Here is a 23,454-nt window from a genome sequence, read left to right as displayed (position 1 = left end):
CAGCAGCCTAGGCAGTGTAAAGTTGGAATAGATATTAACTGTATTTCCCCCCCAACATAGGGACTATTCTTCGGCGACATCGGGTTCCGCTTCCACCTCCTAATGAAGATGAGTTCTACACAATAGATCATTTCAATCTTGACACAGATATCATCTTTTATGGTCGAAGATATAGGATTACAGATTGTGATCAGTTCACCAAAAATTTTTTGAGGAAGATGGGAGTCAGATTAAAACCTGCACAGACTCGTCCAGATGATCCCTATACCAAAGAACGTCAGAAGGTTAGCTGTAACTCTTGTTTGCTAAGATAGACAAAATCTTTACAGACTACATAAAAGATGGATCCATCAGTTGCTAACATTCTGAATATCTTTTATTTCTAAAGAAAAAAAATAGAAATATTTAGTAGATAAAAGGATACTTCAATAGACTGAATACTGAACACTTTACAGCAAATGTAGACAAAAGGATATAGAAGAGGAGAAGAATATAGAAAAAATGTACACAAATTATAAACAATTTGCATGTGTATTTTCCTCGTTTACCATTAATATTAAATTGGTGCTTTCAACTCACCCAGCTACCAGGGAATACACATTTAATCTATTTTAAAAATTCTTTGTATCCAGCTTCAGATAGTAACCATCAGACACGAGGTAATAATACTGCAATCAATTGTATTATATGACAGACTACTTGGATAGTGGAAAAACATTGTCTAGAAGACCAGTGAAAACCAGTGCTGGAAAAATAGAAAGGAAAATGCTTTACGTGTATTTTAACAGTGCAGTCCTGTGTATACCTACCAGTGACTAAACTCTTTTGAACACAGGGGCTCGATAGACCTGCCCCGAAGTGGGGAGGGATGTTGTCCCTTTCCTAGCCAGATTGAGGCCACAGCAACTCACACTGCGGCCCCAATCCGGCCTTTCGAGGGCGCAAAAAGCAGCTCCTTTTTGTGCCTTCGAAAGGGTGCCATAGCCATGGCAGCGCAGCCATATGGCGCTCCTTCAGTGCTGCATCGTATGGACACAGCAGTGGAGGAGTGTCATGACGCCATGTGGAGTGGCACAGAGCGTCATGGTGCCCTGGGGGCAAAGTCAGGGCATGCGTCATCTGGACGTGATGCCCTTACTCTGCCTCCAGGCCGGCTTTTCAGGCCGGTCTGTACAGGGCCATAATGTGACTTCAGAGTGTAGAGGGTCTATAGGAGTGTCCTACTAGTATGAAATGTTTTCCCCTTAAAAGTATTTATTTAAAATAGATATAAAACATTTTCTACAATGAATGTGGCACCGCATATGATATAAAATACAGTAAAAACAATGTTAAATCTCCTAGAAAGAGCAGTATGATCTGTTACAATTGTAACAGTAGTTGTTTTACTGCTCTGGAAAAAGGCATATATTACATCTGTCATTTTTCTTCCTTTCAAGTTTGTTTTAAAATCTGGAAATGAAAAACTGTGATAGATACACTTGGGAAAGAATTGGTAAAATAAATCTATTGAACTAACACTTGGCCTGGCTTAACTTTAATTCTGCATTTAACTGAAGATTCTCAGTATCATTAATCAAAAATCTAGCTGTAATCTAAATCATTATAGAATTATTGTACTATAGTTAATTTTTAAGATACTGTTGAGGCAAGTGCAATATCACTACAACCTTTTAAATAGCAACTTTCATTGTGGTTCGATTCAAAGACATAGCAGTGTTGGTCTGGGGAGTCAGAGTGCATCTGAGGGAGTAGACTGAAGTCTGCCTAAGCTCATACTACTAACTTCCTTCTTTCAGTTAGTCTCAAAGGTTCTATAAGATCCATTTTCATTATGGCTGCCTTTTGTTAAGTATAGCTAGACTATTTCAGCTTCATTTAGTATCAGTTTGTGTGTTGCTGTCTTGTATTAATAATGTAGTTCATTTGCAAGACAACATGAAACAAGGGAAAAAATAGAATCTAAAGGAAAAAATTCCTTTATTCTACTTCAAAATTAAGCAAACATTTGCTAAATCCATTTGTTAGTCCCGGTCCATTAAATGAATGTAAGTGTTGACTTTCCACGTTACCCTCCATTTAGTGAGCCTGCTTTAGTTAGGACTAACAATTGGATTTGGTAAAAGAAAATACAATGCATATCAGAGATAGCGAGTGAAAACAATCAAGTAGGATTGTTTCTTAATCCTTTAATTAAATTACAGCAAAATTCTATACCTGAGACTACTCAGACGTAAGTCTTATTAAGTTAAGTGCTGCTTACTGCCAGATAAGTGACTGAGAGATTGTAGCCTCAGGGGCTGTGCAGATTGCACTAAGGGGCCGTGAGGACCACCCCTTCTACAGCCAGATTGGGGCCATGGCAACTGCACACGGTGGCCCCGATCTGGCCTTTGCAGGGTGCGATAGTTGTGGCTTTATGATGGTCCCTTGGTGCTGCGTCATGTGGACACAGTGCCAGAGGAGTACCGTGACGCCATGTGGTGCAGCATGTGGAGTCACACTGGCCTGGGGGCAGTGCCGGGGCATGCGTCCTATGGACACCATGCCCCGACTCTGCCCCCAATCTGGCTTTTCCTGCCGGTGTGCTCATCCCCTTAGTCTTACCCATACCCATGTTTCTGGGAGGGAGTGAATGAAGATGGGAAATGTTTTTAGTTGAACTGTGTATAACACTGTTAGGGAAGCTATATATCTGTTAATATGACCGTTGTTATTTATTTACCATATCTGGTAAAATGTAAGCCAAGCTTCTGGTACCTCTTGGAATTCAAGCTTGCCTAAATAAGGTGTTCCATAGCCTGTTCCTCTCGCTGCTGCATTGTTCAGCGTGTAGTCAGGAACAGTGTCATCCTCATTTTTTCTCTTTCTCAATCTCTCCCCATCCTTCATTCTCATCATTGAATCTTCCCTGCCCATATCTCTTTCATTTCTCACGCCTTACTCTTCCTTCCATTCTGTGTTCCCTTTATTTTAGAAGACGTATTGCCAAGCCATCCCTTTCCCATATCCTCTCATTGCTGAACCTTTTCCATTTTCTTGCTCTGTCTTTTTATCCACCACCATGAATTGCTTCTGAACTTTATGTAACATGCTTGAAATAACAACTTAATGATTTTAAAATAATACTAAGTGTATTGTCTTATGAGACTAGAAGGACTGCTTAGTTTGTTTTGCAAGGCCAATTCAAGTAATCAGAGAATTAAAGCCTTATTATGTCAAACAAGAAGAATACCTACATTCCACAAGTCATTATATGACATTATTTCAAGGTAACTAGAGGATTGTTGGTATTTAGATACATTTTCCTCAATTTTTTGGTATAAAAATTCCTTTCTTTTTTTAAAATTGGACTTTTAAGAATGTTGTTTTATGGAAATTGCCTTGAGATTCCTTTATTTTAATAATCCCTTATTTTTTAATTTTTTTTTTTTTAAAAAGATGGACTTTTAAAATTTTGCTTCTTGTTATGAATGCAAATATTTAGATCTGTGCTTACATTAAACATTTGTTTCATTTGCTATAACTAGTTTGAAATGTGTTGAAGGTCCCAAACACTGCAGAAATAATCCAGTCTGAGACTGCTTTAACTGTCCTGGCTCAATGCTAGGGAATCCTAGGAATGGTAGTATCTTGTGGCACCAGAGCTCTCTGACAAAGAAAGCTGAACATCTCACAAACACTATAGTTCCCAGAATTCCCTACTATTGAACCTCGGCAGTTCAAGCACTCTAAAACCAAATGATTCCTGCCGTGTGTTTGGGATTTTGGTTTACTGATAACCCTGAGTATCACACCATAAGGGGCAGCAGAATGTGGATATTCTTGTGTCTAGAAAAGTTGAACCCTGGTGGTATTTAAAGCAGGTGCTGGCAACTTCCCTAATTTGGGGGGGGGGGAAGGAGCCCCCATGACTGGTTGCAGGAGGATGGTACCTCCCTCCCCATTGTAAATGTTTAAAAATCTGAAAAAGGCCCCTCATGCCCTTCAGGGGACATCAAGGACAATTTTGACATGTTCCTCCTAGCATGATTTAATGCCAGGAGGGCTTTTCAAAACTGAAAGTGACTGGGAGCTGTGGGCTACATTTTACTCACCCTGAGCTTTAATAACAATGTACATGTACAGCAAGTGGGAAAAAACCACCCTTTTTTCTTTTCACTTCCAGTTGATAGACAGTATGACACCTTTGCGTCCATATGAGCGCTTTGACACGCTTCAGCAATTTTTGGAGCATGATGGACATGTTTTACGTTTTTACGGCATTTGGGATGACACAGAATCTATGTTTGGGGATGTAAGAGAAGTGGTGCTACATTATTTTTTGTCTGATGACACCATTGAAATAAAAGAGGTGATACCAGTGAATTCAGGTCGGGATGCTGTACCCCTGTTCCTCAATAGGCAGAAGCTACCAAAGGTAAGTATCTCTATCTATATATGAAAGGGTGTTTGAGATTTGTTTAGTAATTGAATGATTGGAATACTTTGGATACAATCCACCAGACTTTTGATTCTCTAATCCAAAAGGAACCCTGTTGCCCTCCAAATAAGACTGACAGTGGATCCCCTCAGTTAAGTGCTGCTATAAAGGTGAGGAAAGAGAGAAGGGTAGTTGAATGAATATGTGTGCTATAAGGGATTTGTAATGAGATCCAGCATGGCATAGTGATTTGAGTGCAGGACCTATGGCTCTAGAGCCCAAGGTTCAATTCCCAGCTCAACCATGAAACCCACTGGATGACCTTGGGAAAATCACATGCTCTCAGGCTCAGGAGAAGGAAATGGCAAAAGTCTCCTCTGAACAAATCTTGCCAAGAAGATCTAATGACAGGTTCACCTAAGTGTCACCATAAGTTGGAAACAACTTGAATGCATGCAGCAGCAAGGGGTTTTTAGCTGATCAATATGTATTATATTCCATTTCCCTAGAATTTTAATACAAAATAATATAATTTCTGCTTGCATATTATTTTTTGCTAAAAAATTATTTTCTATAAAAAGAAGTACCTTGGGCTAAGTGTTATTGGCTGTCTTCAATTTTCAGTTGCTTTCTCTTGGTGACTGGACGTACAATTCTGCAAAATACTTCATGGCCAGCTAGGTTCATCTTCTACTTTTACATCCACAAAATTTAGCTATTCATTTATGATGCTTAGGTTAAGATGATGTCAGTGGATGTATTGCTAAGTTCCAATGAGAGCTTTGAAAAAAAAAAAAAACTACCACATAACTTCAAGCCCTTGAATCAGTTACACTGTGAAATAAGAGAATAGTCATGGCTTCATGAAAGAGCACGTGTTTTGTTTAAAGAATTCCAGGTTAAAGTCCAAGGTGCAGGAGATAAAAAGTTTGGGTAGCAAGTCATATGAAAAATCATCTGTCTGAGGCTCTGTAGTCACTGTCAGTCAGAGTGGACAGTACTGGACTGGATAGACAAATAATATCATATAAAAGTCTTTGTACCAGATAACCCAGGTGTGGGCGGGGCTACCCCGCCCCTAGGCACCGCCCCTGGGACTGGCTCCATGAATGCCACCAAAAGTAGTTTTATAAACACTCAATGAGTCCAATATTCAAGCTCACAGTCTTTGTTTATTCCCACTTGCTGGTTACACAAAAGCCAAGCCTACCTCCCAGTTACTTCACTGGTGAGAGTAGCAGAAAATAAAGTCTATAAATTGTTGTAACACAGCCTAGTTGCTTCACTGGCTCAGTAAGGACTCCTTCCTTCCCTCCAGGGCGTCCTTAGCTCCAGGGCTCTCCTTTACAGGGTGTGTGGGCGGGGAGGACAATACCCCTCTACAGGGTTTCTTGCTCTTTCCTTCGCAGGACGTCTTGGTCGGGCCGCTCCTGTTTGGCGTCTTTCCCTTAGCTCCCACCACGGCTCCTCGCCTTCCTCCAGCCCCTCCCTTCTTCTCCCTACTTCAGGGTTCCAGGGCCGTCCTCTCTTTTCCCACTCTTCTCGAGAACAAGTAGGGTGAGTTCCCCGCACCGGACCCACTCGCACCTTCCCTCCTGAGGAGTCTCTTCTTTCCCCAGCCGCTTCTCCCGTTTTCAAGCTCACCTCTTCTTTCCCTCTCCACGTCTCCTCTCCGCGTCCCCGTCTTCCGCTTACTCTCCTCCCCCCTTGCGCCTCTCCCTTGCCTCCTTTTAAAACCCCCAGAGCTTCCGCCCTTCCCCCGGGTGCAAAGCCAAACTCCTTTTTCCCTTCCACCTGAGTTCCTTCTCCCTCTCTCTCTTCTTCTGGGTCCTCCTGCCCTCCACTCGCCCGCTCAACCTGACCACTAGCCTCCTTATCTTTACATAACCCCCCCCGCTAAGAGGGTTGACGGGCGGTCCAGCATCCATGGGCCCTGGCGGGAAAAAAAATCAGCATTAGCATGTTGAGACCCTTCCCGGTGGTATACTCGAAACGAAAATGGCTGTAAAGCTAGGTACCAACGGGCTAACCTCGGATTTGAATCTTTCATCGAGAGTAACCATTGTAAAGGAGCATGGTCAGTTACTAAAGAAAATGGAGCCCCCCACAAATAATACTTAAGTGATTGTACTGCCCATTTGACTGCTAATGCCTCCCTCTCAATAGCCGCATACTTAGCCTCAGCCGGGGATAACTTTCTACTCAAATAAACAATTGGGTGTTCCCCATCCTCCCACATTTGGGCCAACACCGCTCCCAATCCTCGTTCAGAAGCATCTGTGTATACTATAAAGGGTTTGTTAAAGTTCGGGGCCCTCAATATCGGAAAGCTACACAATAGGGTTTTAAGCCTAGAGAAGGCCTGATTTTCTCGGGGCCCCCACCGTACCCGCCGAGGACAATTCTTTTTCGTCAAGTCTGTGAGTGGAGCCGCTATTGATGCAAAATCGGGGATAAATCGCCTATAGTAGCCTGCCAGCCCTAAGAATTGCCTCACTTGTTTCTTCGTTTCTGGTCTAACCCAATTTTGTACTTTCACAATTTTATCACTAAGGGGCCTAATTTTGCCTCCCCCTACCCAGTGGCCAAGGTACTTTACTTCTGTGCATGCAATTGCGCATTTCGCTGGGTTAACTGTTAGTCCTGCCGCTCTAAGGGTTGCTAAAACTCTACTTAGGTGCTGCAAATGCTCTTGCCACGTGTCACTGTATATAATTATGTCGTCTATGTATGCCGCCGCACAAAGTGACAAGTGCCTTAAAATTTGGTCCATCAACCTTTGGAAAGTGGCCGCCGCCCCATGCAAACCAAACGGCATACGTATAAAATGATATAGTCCTCTAGGCGTCGCGAATGCTGTCTTCTCTCTATCCTCCACTGGCAACTCAATTTGCCAATATCCTTTGGTTAGGTCTAAGGTGGACAAATACCTAGCCTGTCCAAGTCTTTCCACCAATTCTTTTGCTCCCAGCATGGGATAAGCATCAAACTGAGAAATGGCATTTAATTTTCTAAAATCGATGCAAAAACGTACTGTCCCATCCGGCTTAGGGACTAACACCGGTAGACTTCGCCAGGGGCTTTGAGATTTTTCTATCACTCCGAGATGCAACATTTTATCTACCTCTGCATTGATCACCTCCTGTAAGTGCCAAGGCCAGGGTCTTAAAGGTGTTCTCACCACCTCCCCAGGTTTTGTGATAATATGGTGTTTAATAATCCCTGTTCTACCCGGTTGTCCTGAAAAGACATCTTGATATTGATTTTGTAAGCTTCTCACCTGTTCCTGTTGCTGAGGACTGAGGGGAGACATTACAGGTAAGTCATTTCTTGAGCCCGCGTCTTCCCACCCGGCACCTAGGTCCTCCTCTGTTTCGGATGGTTCCTCCTCAGTCTCCTCAGCCCAAAGAGCCTCTCTCTCCCTCCAGGCCTTGAGAAGATTGATATGAAATATTTGTTTACGTGCCTGTGGACCTCCCAATCTGATTTCATAATCTACTGGTCCTACTTGCCTCACGACCTCATAGGGCCCCTGCCACTGGGCGAACCATTTATTATTAGGGGCCGGCAAAAACACCAAAACTCTCTGCCCTACCGTTAGTTCTCTCTCTCGGACTCTCCGGTCAAAATATTCTTTTTGTACCTGTTGTGCCTCTTTTAAATTTGCTTGTGCCAACTCTCGAATCTCCATTAAATGTTTCCTCATGGCCATGACTTGTGCTAAAGCAGGGGCTCCCTGAGGTTCTTCCCGTTCCCATTCCTCCCGGATTAAGTCTAGAACTCCGCGTGGTTGCCGGCCATAAACCAATTCAAATGGGGAGAACCCTAATGAAGCCTGAGGTACCTCCCTAAAGGCGAATAAAAGAGGACTTATTAATTGGTGCCACTGCCGGGGATGAGAATCTACAAATTTCTTAAGCATGGACTTCAAGGTCCTATTAAAGCGTTCGACCATCCCATTGGCCTGTGGGTGGTAAACGGAGGTTTTCAAAGGTCTTATCTTCAAAAATTGCCACATCTTTCCCATGGCTTTACTTACGAAATTTGTCCCTTGATCCGTTAACACCTCCCGTGGGAAACCTACTCGAGAAAATATATTTAGCAACTCTTGGGCTATGCGGTCAGAGTGTATTGATCTTAAGGCCACGGCCTCCGGATAACGAGTTGCACAGTCTACCACCACCAGTATGTACCTATGACCGCCCGCCGAGGGGGCTAAGGGTCCCACTATGTCCATAGCTATTCTCGAAAAAGGCTCCTCTATTATAGGCATGGGAATTAGCTTTCCTCCAGGCGGAGGGGGTACCTGGTGCAATTGACACTCTGGGCAGGACAAGCAAAACCTCCGGACATCTGCATAAATACCTGGCCAAAAGAACCTCTGAACTATCCGAGCCAGGGTCTTCTCAGTGGCTAGGTGACCCCCCAAAGGTCCTTCATGAGCTACTCGCACTACTTCTTCCCTTACTGCCTTTGGTAAAACCAACTGGTCTGGGCCTCGTTCCCCATTCACCTGGGGTGGCCGCCTGTATAATAACTCCTCCTTCCTTATAAACAAGGGTCCTCCTCCATTCTCCTGCTCTAGGTCTGGGGCCACCGCTGTTCGCCATGCCTCCCGCAAGGTATCATCCTCCTGCTGCCAAAAACTTATTTGAGACCGTCGTACTCCTATCAACTCCCCCCTTAATTCTAACTCAGCTGGGTTAGCTTGAATCCCTCCTGTCTGTAAAAGCTCCCTCCACCCGGGCCAATCTCTGCCCAACAACACTGGCCATTTTAAGCTAGGGACCACCCCTACCTCCCCTTTCCGTGAGTGGCCTCCCGCACAGATCTCTACTGTGGCCACCTGGTATTCCTTGGTGTCTCCATGTACACAGCGTACCTTCACCCACCGGCCTCGTCTTCCTGTAGGATTCTCCCTGACTAGGGTATGGCTGCAGCCTGAGTCCCCCATAGCAAAGACTTCGCGCCCCTCCAATTTTACTGGAACTACCTGGGCCTCGGCATCGGATCTGCTTACCTGTGCTGCCTCCCAGGTATCTGCCCAGGAACATTCCATCATGGGACATTCTTTCCGAATATGCCCTTCTAAACCGCAGGAGAAGCACGTCAGTGGCTTCTGGATTCTCTCTCGCAAGGCGGGTGCCAACGCAGGCTTGATGGGTCCTTCTGCCCCCCGGATCCCTTTCTTGTCCTCTCGAGACCCTCCATCTCCTGGTGGTCTTCCTTTGAAGCCTGGCTCTGTGCTCCCGCGGAAATTTTTAGGGGGCCCTACTTCCCCTTGCCTTCTTATTCTCCCGACCTCGCCTTCTTCCGCCGTGGCAAAAGCTTCCATTAATAATATGGCTTCATCCAAGGCTTGGGGACGGTGACACCGCACCCAATTGCAAGCTGTTCCTGGGAGAGCTAGAACATATTGCTCGATCATCACCTGTTCTGCTACCTCTGCCGCGTTGCGTACCGCGGGCTTTAACCACCTTAGGGCATTGGCCTTAACCTTTTGCCCCAAAGTACGAGGATGCAACCCTGGAGCCCAGCGTAACTCCCTTAACCGTCTCCGATAAGTGTCTTCAGATATATTCAAGGTGTGTAAAATCACTTCCTTCACTCTATCGTAATCCTTTGCATCCGCAGGTGTTAGTGTATCCACCGCCTCCTGTGCCGGGCCTGTCAGGCATGGGGCTAAAAGTAAGGCCCATTGGTCTCGAGGCCATTTGGCCGCCGTGGCAATCCTTTCAAAAGTATTCACAAACGCCTCGGCGTCATCTTGTGGCCCCATCTTAGTGAGCTTCCAAGGGCTTGCTTCCGTGGCCCAAGAGTTGGATCCCCCAGAGGGTGTCGGGCCCCTCGGGGCCTTGAGAGACTCCACAATTTGTCCTACCATCCGCGCCTGGGCATTTTGTTGAGCCACAAAAAGTTGATCTAGAACTTGCATTTGATGTGCTGAAACTTGTTGCAACAGCACCCTCTGCTGTTCACTAAACCAGGCCATCCATCCCTCGGGAGCCGCGGGTCCTGGCCCCGCCCCAAGGGGCGTGCCCGCATTCTCCACCACTGTGGGCGGGGCTACCCCGCCCCTAGGCACCGCCCCTGGGACTGGCTCCATGAATGCCACCAAAAGTAGTTTTATAAACACTCAATGAGTCCAATATTCAAGCTCACAGTCTTTGTTTATTCCCACTTGCTGGTTACACAAAAGCCAAGCCTACCTCCCAGTTACTTCACTGGTGAGAGTAGCAGAAAATAAAGTCTATAAATTGTTGTAACACAGCCTAGTTGCTTCACTGGCTCAGTAAGGACTCCTTCCTTCCCTCCAGGGCGTCCTTAGCTCCAGGGCTCTCCTTTACAGGGTGTGTGGGCGGGGAGGACAATACCCCTCTACAGGGTTTCTTGCTCTTTCCTTCGCAGGACGTCTTGGTCGGGCCGCTCCTGTTTGGCGTCTTTCCCTTAGCTCCCACCACGGCTCCTCGCCTTCCTCCAGCCCCTCCCTTCTTCTCCCTACTTCAGGGTTCCAGGGCCGTCCTCTCTTTTCCCACTCTTCTCGAGAACAAGTAGGGTGAGTTCCCCGCACCGGACCCACTCGCACCTTCCCTCCTGAGGAGTCTCTTCTTTCCCCAGCCGCTTCTCCCGTTTTCAAGCTCACCTCTTCTTTCCCTCTCCACGTCTCCTCTCCGCGTCCCCGTCTTCCGCTTACTCTCCTCCCCCCTTGCGCCTCTCCCTTGCCTCCTTTTAAAACCCCCAGAGCTTCCGCCCTTCCCCCGGGTGCAAAGCCAAACTCCTTTTTCCCTTCCACCTGAGTTCCTTCTCCCTCTCTCTCTTCTTCTGGGTCCTCCTGCCCTCCACTCGCCCGCTCAACCCGACCACTAGCCTCCTTATCTTTACACCAGGTTATTATCTCATTCGGCTTTCATAATTATAGATATCAACATACTATTTCTTTGTCTCCTGCACCTTAGTATGCTCCAGTTGGACTGTACCAGCCTGGTGTAATCACAGATCGAACAGTCTTGAATGTTTTTGGAGGACTAGTAGGAAATAAAGGTCGTTACATTCTGGACAATCGTAAGGTAAGCACATGGCTAGAGAACTTGTGACCCCCCTCCATCAGATCTTGTTGGACTACAACAAAATAAAGGTGTTTTTGGTCAGTCAAAAGGCAGATCAAGGAACAGAGATTCATACTGTGCTGAATGGCGTTTCCCATTCGCAGTTGGGTGTACTGGAGCCTACCAGGCTTTGATAGTAGTTGGGAATGCATTTGCACAACTAAATCTAGTGCAACAGCTGTTTTTAGACATCAAATTTCGGTGCAGTGATACATGCCTTAATAATATTCCATTTGGGTTATGTAACACAGTTTACATGGGGTTGCCTATACAAACTGTTTGGAAACTTCAGTGGATCCAAACTGCTACATTCAGGATGCTAACTGAGGGTGCTTACAACAAATAACTTTTTTGTTGAAACAGCTTCACTGGCTACTGATCCATTTCCAAGCAGAATTAAAAGTGCTGATTATGACCTTTAGAGCCCTATATACGGAGTCCTGGTGGTGCAGTGGTTAAATGGTAGTACTGCAGCCACAAGAATTTGAGTTCGATTCCAGGGCTTCAAGGTTCACTCAGCCTTCCATCCTTTCGTAGGTTGGTAAAATGAGTACCCAGCTAGTTGGGAGCAATTGGCTAACAGATTGTAAACTGCTTAGAGAGTTCACTGATAAGTGGTATAGAATTGTAAATGCTTTTGCTATTGCTATATGTCTTGGATCCAGACGGTTTGCTGAAGTTTTAAGATTTTCTGGTGCTGGCTTTTCTCTCAGTCCTGCTATCATCACAAACATGTTTTGTGAGGACATGGAAGGCATTCTTAGTGGCTCCTCTCAGGTTACATCCCTCTCTTTTTTCTATTTCCACTGGTAGGCAAAGATGTTTTTATTTAGGCGGTTCTTTGGCTTTTAACTTTTTATGGCAGAATGAGTTTTTAATGGGGTGAGATGTGTGTTTATCTTTATTATGTTTTAAATGTGTCTTAAACTATTTTAACTTTGTGTTTTTAAAATAATTGTTTTTATTGGGGTTTATTTTTTAAAAGTGTTTGTACTGAATTTTTTATTTTTAGCTCTACTTTGTTTTAATTTGTGGTAAGCCGCCTTGGACCCTGTGATTTTGTCCTATCCTGGCTAGCCTCTAATTTTCAAGTATTGGATGTCTTCCACTATTGCTTCACCCTGTGGTTCCCCTTTTTAAATCCCACTTTGTGAATAAGCCACTTGAGTTACTGGGGGCAATTTGCTACATTCTTGGGATGGCATGGAGGAGCAGCCCACCACTATTGGGGTTATTCCCATATTCCAGCCTGACCACCAGTAATGATGGATTGCTTCTTCTGTCATCCCAGAAAGAACCTTCTTGGTAAGTCCAACTTCTTAATCACTTCTTGTATAATTTCAAGTTGCAGCTTCTAAACATTTCATCATAGCATGAAATTAATACATATAAGGTGTCTGTATTTTTACCACTATTATTAGACAGGAGCTGTGCATCAGGAATTTTATAAAGACTCTGACCTGAGAATAGGATCAGCAATCAATGTTTGGGGAAGAAAGATAGTTCTCTGTGACTGTGATGAATTTACGAAAGAATATTATAGGACAAAGTATGGAGTCCGTAAGTAACAGTACTTGATACTTTACAAACTGATCTTGAACTTGTACAGGGTGGGTATTTGAAAAGTTTTAAACATGTAAGTAAAAAATTAGATTAAAAAACATATATAAGCACAGTGATTAACAAACAATAGAGTGGAAAATGAATTACTTGGTTCAGAACCTATGTAAGAATTGGGGCTTCATGCATGGTCTCCAGCATCTGAACTTTGGTGCACTTGATACCAGAGGCAGAAATAACATCGAAAGAATAGGGATAGATTCCTACACCACACATAAAAAAGTGCAGTTCCACATGTTTCAACAAACTCTTCATCACCCCCCCCCCCAAAAAAAAACCCCTAATAATATGTATATGTGAAATGAAACAATCAAGTCAGGAAAGCCTTGCAAAGTAAGTAAAAATATTTTGATCCTTCTTGAAGGCTTTTTACAAAATATATCTAGGGATGACAACAGAGATTTTAATCACCACATAATAAGGAAATCACTTCTTAAAGTTTGGTTTAAAATCAAAGATTTATTTTATAGAAAATTACCACCTTGGATATCACTACAAGAGGCTTTTTATCATAGAACAAAAAAACCCCAATGACCCCTTGAATTAAATATGAAGATTTAATAACGATAGATAAGAATAAAGGAGCTGAAATGAAACCAAGAGATCAGATAGGTAAGGAAAATATTTAAAAAGATTGGTTTCTATACCAACAATTATATGAATGCTTTAAATTGGATAACAAGATGTTTGGTCTGACGAATGCAAAGAATGAACAAGATAATATATAATTATGGATAAAGAAAAAGGTCATATTACAAAATATTACAAGCTGTTGAATGAAAGAGATTTAGAGAAAGAGGTGATAAAACACATCATGATAAAATGGGCTATAGATATTAACAAACTCATAGAATTAGAGCAATGGAATAAGGCATGGTACAATACAAATAAATTTACGTTATGCCAGAATTACAAAGAAAATTTTATTAAAATGATCCATCGCTGGCATATGACACCTTGGAAATAGAACAAAATTTATAGAATGGAAAAACCAATATGTTGGAAATGTCAAAAAATAGAAGGGATTTACTTTCACATTTGGTGGAAATGTAAAGAGGCACAAAATTTTGGGAAAAGAATCCACACCTTGATGTCTGAAATACTTCAACTAGAAATACCTTATGATCCTTTAGTTTTTTTTTTATTGAATATGACAGATAACATCAAATTAAAGATTAAGAAAGAACATTCACAGATTATATTGTATATGGTTGCTGTAGCAAGAATCCTATATGCACAATATTAGAAAACAGATAAGGAGTGGATACAAAAACCTATGGAAGCGAGGTGCTTAGATATATTAACGGCTATTCTAAAGGATAAGACTAAAAATAATACCGAAAAAGAATGGGAATGCCTAAAAGATCTTTGGAGGAAAAAATGACTAAAGTTGATTTAAAGGGAAAGAAACAGATGTTTGGTAAATGAGTAAGAATATAAGTTATAAGTATATATTCTATTATATAAACTGAATTATGGTATGATATAAAGATTCGAAAGGGGAAGTCAAATGATTCTCTTTATTGAGGTGAATGTAACTGTTAAGAAGTGTTAAAATAGAAGGATATAATTTAACTAGAATGACTTTATTGTTGTAAGTTAGTGGGTGTTATAGTATAGGTTAGGATTGTGTTGTTATATGTATATGTGTGTTTGGCTGTATGTTTTAACTGTATTGTTTTTTTTTTTTAATTGAATAAAATCTTTAAATAAATAAAAAACAAAATATATCTAGGGATGATTCCCCCCCTCACCATCCTCCACCTTTCTTATAATTTTTATTTTGGTGGCCAAGATCTATTTGCAGATTTCAAAGACATAGCTGCCTTTGGAAAAACAGTTGTTTTCTCTTTTTAACTTTTTAAATTAACTAACAAATAATTACATACAAACCATACAGACACACATATATTTAAAAACACATACATGTCAGTGACAAACAAATATGGTTACTTTCTATTACTTATAAATAAAATTAGGTAAAACTTGTTGGTTGAAATCATCTTATTTTTAATTAATGTTCCTGACTCGTTTTCCATAGTTTTATTCATGAGGACATCTAAATCTTTCTTTTCATTACCTTTCTATATAAGAATGAAATTTAGTCCTCGCTCCTCAACTTAGTTCTTTACAAAATACTACTACTACTACTACTACTACTACTTCTTCTTCTTCTTCTTCTTCTTCTTCTTCTTCTTCTTCTTCTTCTTCTTCTTCTTCCATGTCTGATATAAGACAAAAAAAATTAATTCAAACTTTTTGTTAATTAAATCATATTACTAATTTTCAAGGATATAATTTTAATTGTCCACATATATTCCTTATTTAATATCATTTTCATATTTTCTTATCAGACACCATTCATTTTCTATTTTTTCCAATGGTTTGTCTTATAATAAAGCGGTTAATTTGTCCATGTTCATAATCTCCCAAACTTTTTTTTTTTTAGTTTTAACATCTTTATTAATTTTCAATTAAAACGGCCATAAATTCAAATCACAGTCGCAAAGTCTCTATTTCAAATAACAAATTAAAATAGCCAATTCTTCTTGTATTTCTTCCGTATCTTCAAATCTTCATACAACCCTTCTTTGGATATCTACTTCCTTCTATTTCAGGAATTGGAAAATAACTATATTAAAAGAGAAGACAATCCCGCTTCCACTTTGTCAAATCGTTTGGTATATAACACCATATTCCTACGCTCATCTTTTGTATGTTTGTTCCCATCTCATACCTTATGATAATCTTAACAGCTTTTAAGAATAAAAAATTCATATATTCCTAAAACAACTTTAACTTCAATATCATACAAACTCAAAATTGCATACAACCCTTTATAATACATAATAGTCCCTCTGGTTGCTACTCTTAGCTTTCTCGTTTTCCCCTTTAGCCTTGTATTCTTCTCACTTTGCATCATTTCAAAGCTTGTTTCTTCCTGGAGATATGGTTAGCTATATCAAGGTGAGTATATAAAGAAGAAAATTTTAATTAAATGAACAAATAAAAAAAATCATTATAACAGCTTTTTAGCTTATATCACATTCATGTTATTGTACAGCACATTACTTATCTGCCTTTTATTCTAACCTTTACATTTCCCCAAGTTCCACTTTTTTTTCAAGAAAATTGTTACATTCTTCCAGTCTTCTTTTGATCTTTTCCTCCATGGTGTATAATACCACCTATTCATAATTTTTAATAGGTTCTCCTTAGGTTCCTGTGCTATAGTAAAGCTATTTGTCTTCTGCCATGCATTTTGCCATTCATTCATATTAATCGTATTATCCAGGTCTTGGGCCCATTTCGGCATATATTCCTTAACCGTTTCTTGTTCTAAAATGCGACTTCCTAGCAGTTTATAAAACTTTGATACTTTCCCTTTATCTGGTTGCCAAAATAATACATCCAATTCGTTCATTTTATCTTCAATTCCTCCCATTTTAATATCTTCTTTAAATTTATTTTGAATCTGATAATAATTAAACCAACTTAAATTTTTCCCTCCATCTTTTAGCTCTTCTCTTGTCTTAACAGCCCAATTTCCTTGTGGATTTTTTCCTATACAATCTCTATATGTTACCCAGTTGTCCTTATCTATCCAAATCCACCTTCCAAAAAGGGCTTCCTGTGTGGATGTTCATAACGGAATTCTAAAATAAAACATCTTTTTTATTTTACCCCAGGTCAATAATAGTGACTTCCTAATCGGGTGGTTGTTAAAATCCTTATTCTTCCCCAGTTGCTCGTAGCATAAAAACGCATGCCAACCATATCTTAGCTGTATATTCTCTAGGTTTAAAATCTCTTTCTCCTCCAATTTCACCCAGCTTTGGATCCACATCAGGCTGCACGCCCAATAGTATGTCTGTAAGTCCGGGAGTGCGTATCCCCCATTCTCTTTGGCATCTTTCAGAGTAGAACTTTTAATCCTGGGTTTAGCTCCTTTCCAAATAAATTTACTCAATTCTTTTTCCCACTCTTTAAATTGGCTTTGTTTTATAGATATCGGGAGATTTAGGAACAAGAACATTAATTTTGGTAAAATAACCATCTTAATTACTGCAATTCTGCCTAACAGTGAAAGATTTAAGTTATTCCATCTAACTATGTTTTCTTTTACCTCCCAAACTTTTAATCTCCCAAACTTTTGACATCCATTCTTTGGTGCTCGGTATTTCTCTCTTTTTCCAATACCTGGCGAAGATTATCCTGGCTGATGTTCTCTTTTTTTCCAATACTTTGTGAAGATTATCCTGGCTGATGTTATTAGGTAGAGAATTACCCGACCATATTTCTTTTCTTTTTCCTTGTCCAGAACGGATGTCATATTTAGTAGGAAAAATTCAAGGTGAAATGGCAGGTGGAACTGGTGTATCTGTTAAAGTCTTATGTACACTTTTCCAGAATGCTACTGTCCTATTGCGCTCCCACCACATATGGCAAAATGACCCAAGATAATTTTGACACTTCCAACATTGGTTGCTGCTTGTTTTATATATAACTTTGAGTCTTCTGGGGGATAGGTACCACCTCTGTAACATCTTTAGGTAATTTTCTGTGAGATCCTGACATAAGGTAAAACTATTTGTGAGCCCCCAGCCTTTTCCCCATTCTTCTAATTTTATGCATCTTCCTATGTCCTGAGACCACTTAATTATGACATGCTTGATTAATTCATATTCTAGATCCCTTTTGATAAAGATTTTGTAATATTTTGCAACGTGGTGTCCCTTGCCATCTGTCATAATAATGTCTAGGTCAGTTTTGTTGCTTTCAAATCCTTCTGATTTTTTTTTATCTATTCCAATTCTTTGGTGTAATTGATGACAGAGGAACCAATTATGTATTGTTCCTTCTTAAATTGTTCTTTTGTTTTCATTTATAATTCTAGACTTCCATTTTTAGTTGTATTTTTCTCCAATAAGTCTTGGTATCTGATCCAGGTTTTGTTATCTCTTTTTGTTCTATTCAGTAAGGCCGCCTGTGGGGATGCCCAAAGTGGTATATTTCTATAGAAAGACTTTTTAATTTTTAACCAAACCTCTTGGAGTTCTCTTCTTATACAGTGACCCATGTAATCTTTATTTTTCTTACGTTTGTTGTAGATCATGTAAGCATGAAAGCCAAATCTGATATTATCCCTTTCCAGACTCAAGAATCTTTCTTCCTTCAAATTGATCCAATCCTCTAACCATGTCATGGAAGAAGCATAGTAGTATTTTTTAATATCCGGCAGGGTCAGGCTTCCTCTACTTTTAGAGTCAATCATAGTAGACCATCTAACTCTTGGCTTTTTACTCTTTTTTCCATGCTTCAAAACATTTTTCCTTGGGTATAATAGGAATGTTTTGGAAGAGATACATTAATTTTGGAAGTATACTCATTTTGATTAGAGATATTCTTCTCAAAAGAGATATCTGTAGTCTGGACCATTTTTGCAAATCCTTTTGTATTTCTTTCCAAATTTTAGTGTAATTATTTTTGAAAAGGTCTTCATTGCTTTTTGTTAAATTTATCCCTAAGTATTTCACTTTTTTCCCCGATCTTGAATCCTGTTTTTGTTTTAAGGAGGTCTTTTCCTTTTTTTGACATGTTTATCGTCAAGACGATAGTTTTATCTTGATTAACAGTACCCGCTAGCTGGCCATATTCCTTTAAGGTAAACAACCATTTATCGTTGCTTTTTAGTGGGCCTTCGAGAAAAAACACCACATCTTCCCCAAAGCTTTACATTTATGTGCATACCCTTTTGTCTTGATGCCTTGAATATCATCATCATTGTTAACCTTAATCAGTAAAATCTCAAGGGTTATTATAAATAGCAATGAAGAGATAGGGCACCCTTTTCTGGTGCCTTTTTCAATTTTTATTGATTCAATTTTTTCTTCATTTACTATGAGTTGGGCAAATTGTTCACTATATATTGATGAGATCCACTTAGTGAATTTTTCACCCATGTTGTATTGGCAAGTAGCCTCTATTAAAAAAAAAAATCCACATTGTTGAATGCCTTTTCGGTGTCTAAGAACACTTGTTGTGTCTCTTGTTGTGTTTTTGGAACAATTCTATGGCGTTCAAGCCAGTTCTCATTATTCTTCCTGGCAGGAATCCATTTTGATTCTCTTGTACTATGCTTTGTAGAATTTTCTTTAATCTTGTGACTAAAATTGTTGTAAAGATTTTATAGGCAACGTTGATTAAAGAAATGGGTCTATAATTCGTAACTAAACTAGGGTCTTTGCTTTCTTTTTAAATTAATGTTATAAATGAATTCCTCCAAGTATCAGGGATGCCGTTATTTTGTATATCATTGAAAGTTTTCTCCAAAGGAGATAGTATAACTTCTTCCATTTTTAAAATAGTACAGAGCCGTAAAGCCATCCGGCTCTGGTGCTTTGTCTGGTTTCATATTTCTGATTGCCTCTGAAATTTCTTTCTCAATAACAGCCTGATTCAACTGTTTTTTCTGACTTTCTATCAGTTATGTTATCCTTTGTATTTCCAGATATTCTTTAATCAACAATCTCCTATTATTGTCCTTATTGTTATTTCTATATAACATTTCATAATATTTTTAAAATATTTTTGATTTTTTCTTGATTCGTGTAGATCCTTCCTTCATCTTTTATTTCTGTTATGATCTTTTTGTTTTGTCTTTTCTCGCTTTATTTGCTAAAATCTTGCTAGGTTTGTTTCTCAATTCAAAATGTCGTTCTTTGATCCTTTGTAATTTTGTTTCCCATTTTTTCATTGTTAAATTCTCCAATTGATGTTGTAATTTCTGTATATCAAATTTTAAGTTGTTATCCCCTCCGTTTTTCCATTCATGTTCTTTACGGTCCAATTCTGACATCCCCCCCCCCTTGTTCTCTTTCTCTTCTGTTTCCTTCAGGGTTTAGTCCAATTAGTATCCCTCTTGCGACAGTTTTGCATGCATCCCAGATTGTTTTGTGCTTGTTCTCTAATGATGTGTTCTCTTTAAAAATATAGCTTAAGTTCTGTTTTGAGTTTGTCTACATAGTCTTCTTTTTTCAGTATGTGGCTTTTTAATCTCCAAGAGAGCTTGGATTTTCTATCTCTTATTTTCAATGTGATTGGGTGGTGGTCTGAGAAAATTTTAGACAGAATGTCCATTGTATTTATCTTGCATTGGAATTGCTTGGATGCTAAGAACATATCTATTCTAGACATTGAATCGTGTGTGTCTGAAAAGCATGTGCATCCATGAGAGTTTCCATATTTCCAGTGCCAAACATCAGTTAATTCATGTTCTTCCATCATTTAAAAAAAGCTTTAGGCAATTTACCCTGATGTTTCTTAATTGCTCTCTTCGTAAGTGTGATTTGTTTGATATTTGATGTTTTTAATCTGTTTTTTCCTTTCTATATGGTAATTTTATCTATTCCTCTTTTAATTGTTATTATCTTAGAATGTACGCCTTGGGCAGGCTTTTATTTACTCCTAATTTTACCGACTTTGTACAGCGCTGTGTATAATTACAGCGCTATAGAAATAAAGTTTAATAATAATAATAATAATAATAATAATAATATTCTGTCTATTTGCAGTTCAGTTACTGCATTGTAATCTCCCATTATTAGAACATTATCGTAGTCTATTTTCCTTAATTCAGCTGAAATTGATTCATAGAACTTATCTCTTCCTTCTAATGCTGCATAGATTCCAATAACTAAAATTCATTTTTCTCTGAGTTTAAATTCCATCGCAATATAAGATCCCTTATTGTCCTCGAAGATTTCTCTTGTGGCAAATTTCTTGTTAGCGTAAAGGACGATTCCTTTCTTCTTCTTCTCTGTCACCGATATATAATAATTGCCCAATTTAGGATTTCTCAAATATTGAGCGTCCTTCTCACAGATCTTAATTTCTTGTAAGCAAATGATGTCGCTTTTTGTTTTATCCAGATAGTGGAATACTGTATTTCTTTTATATTTGGAGTTTAATCCTTTTATATTCCACAATAACACTTTTATTGTCATTTTTATTTTTAATAAAGTAAACCTTTGTTTATTTTGTGGTGAGGCACCCCTTCCACCCCTATGTGATTTTATTAAAACTATTTGTTCAGTGTATTCTGTATAGGTAACTGTTTTTAATTTTAGTTTGGGCACATAAGTTATTGTTTTTCCTGTTGCTCCTTCGTATATATCTTCCTCATCAGGTTCACTTCCGCTATCGTCTTCTGAATCTTCATCAGTCAGATTTTCTGGTGAGTCTTAATTAGACAATTTAGACAATTTTCCTCTTCTCACTAAGTTTTGACCCTCTTCTTCTTTTCTTTGTCATGCTCTGGCATGACACAAAATCAGAAAAAAGGCTTCTGTCCTTTCTTCTGATTTTGTCTTTCTGCTTAGTTTCTTCTCAAGTTCCTTAGGCTTCACTAAGTTGTCAAATTTGTATCTTTTCTGGTTCCAGTTAAATGATAAACCTTGAATAATTTCCCATCTATAGTCTATTTTCTTATCTTTTAAGTGGGTCAGAGGTTTATATGTTTGTCTTTAAATCATGATCAAAGGGGAAATATCCTTAAAGATTCTCCAATTGTTGTTTTCTACCAAGAAATTTGATTAATATCATCTCTGAATGATTAGATCTCTTGTTCTCGTTCTTGTGAGGCATACTACAATATTTCTCGCTGCTTTTTTTTCTTTAGCATAGCTTGAATTTAGTCTAAAAAAATTATCTGTTTCTACCTCCATCTTTCATTCAGAGTAGCCTATGAAATTTGCCATAGGAGGTACTGTTCTGCTATACAAGTCTTCGTTTAGTGTTTCGGGGAGTCCCCTGATTTTCACACCTCTCTCTGTATCTGATTTTGTTTGTCACTTTGCTTATTCTCTGTTGTTCTTGTCCTGTATTATTTCTTTGGATGCCCTTTCCAGATGTTTCATTTGTCTTTCCAGACTTCCTTTTGTGTGTTGAGTATGTCCAGTGATAATTTTTCCATCTTTTTTCTGAAGCTATCCAATTCTTTTTTCATGTCTTTTCTTATTTCTGCCCTTGTTTCCATAATTTCCTCTCTTAATTCCTGTCTCATTTCTTTGGATTCGTCTTTCATTTCCTGCCATATTTCCTTGATTTCTTGTCTTAGCTTCCTTATCTCTTCTAATAAAATTGCATTAGAATCCTGTGCTTTGAATGCCTTTTCAGTTGAATTTCTTCTTCAACATAGGATTTCTCAGGATTTTCCAATTTTGTTATCAGAGTGGTAGTCAATTATAAACTCTCCAATAAAATAATTAAAAGTTGCAATATCAACTTAAGGTTTTTAAATTTGTTATCAAAATAAAAGTCTATCATAGAGTCTGCAATAGATATCTCAACCACAATAATATAAAGTTACTCACTCGTTGAAAAGGTCTTAATATTCCTAATTACCCTTTCATAAATTCCCATGTATTTCAAACAAAGATCTTATATGCCATCTTTACTTATAATCGTAAAATTGGCCCAATCTACATGTGCTTTAGTCTGACTAAGTTGTTTCAAAGCAAAGTTAAGACCAAAGATTATCTTAGTGCAGTCAAAATAAATTGATCAGTATCTGTCTTGTATCTTTCAATATGTTAAGTGATTATTACAAAGTTGAGACCAGAGATTATCATAGTTCAATCAGAGTGAATTACTTAGTGTCTGTCTCCTCTCTTGTAGTATGTTAAGTAATTTCTAAATTAATTGTTACAGATATTGACACAGTATAGTCTATTAATCACAATGTTCTTCTAAATTACATACACCAGATTTAATGGCCTACCTTGTTTTAAATTACGTTTATCAGTCCAATAGTTCCTATTAACTCAAGTAGTTCAATAAGTTGTTTTCACTTCAAAGTACTGATCTTGAATTAATTACTTACAATTCTGGCTTTGTCCTGAAGTTTCAAATTATCATGGGTTTTTAATCTTAATGTCTTGAAATTAAATTGTTCCTTCTTTGAGTTTGTTTCTTTACCACTATTCTGTCCTCCAAAGGGGGGAAAAAGGTCAGGAGAAGGGATTGTAGTAGAAGCAGCTATACTTCCCAAGTTTCGGGTGGAGCAGTTGCGACTCTTTGTAGTGATTTATAACACTGTTTGTTGTTTGTTTCTTCCCTGGTTTTCTGGTTCCTCTGCTCTTTGCTTCTCCTCCCCTCCCCTCTCTTATTCGTGGGCTATTGTAGCTTAGTCACCATTCTTCCAGCTTCTTCAGCTGTTTTAAACATTTTAAAAATATATATATATATAACTTTTTTCTTTCAGGTCTCCGGAGCTCTAGCCTGTTTGGGAACAGTCCTTGTTTT

The 23,454-nt window shown here is 39.2% G+C and overlaps 1 protein-coding gene across 1 annotated transcript in view; it reads left to right on the top strand.

Annotated features, from left to right (window-relative positions):
• Nucleotides 1–23,454, top strand: part of EFHC2 (EF-hand domain containing 2) — a 103,652-nt gene that overhangs the window by 26,124 nt on the left and 54,074 nt on the right. The window contains exons 4-7 of the mRNA XM_089508091.1: nucleotides 61–284; nucleotides 4,169–4,420; nucleotides 11,380–11,490; nucleotides 12,951–13,089. Of these exons, the coding sequence (XP_089364217.1) occupies nucleotides 61–284; nucleotides 4,169–4,420; nucleotides 11,380–11,490; nucleotides 12,951–13,089 (726 nt within the window). The remainder of the gene's footprint in view (nucleotides 1–60; nucleotides 285–4,168; nucleotides 4,421–11,379; nucleotides 11,491–12,950; nucleotides 13,090–23,454) is intronic.

Source organism: Sceloporus occidentalis, unplaced genomic scaffold, assembly GCF_023333645.1.
Source record: "Sceloporus occidentalis isolate IW3139 unplaced genomic scaffold, rSceOcc1.0.p SCAF_2, whole genome shotgun sequence".
In the NCBI taxonomy this organism is placed as follows: Eukaryota; Metazoa; Chordata; class Lepidosauria; order Squamata; family Phrynosomatidae; genus Sceloporus; species Sceloporus occidentalis.
This window is presented reverse-complemented; position numbering and strand designations above follow the sequence as displayed.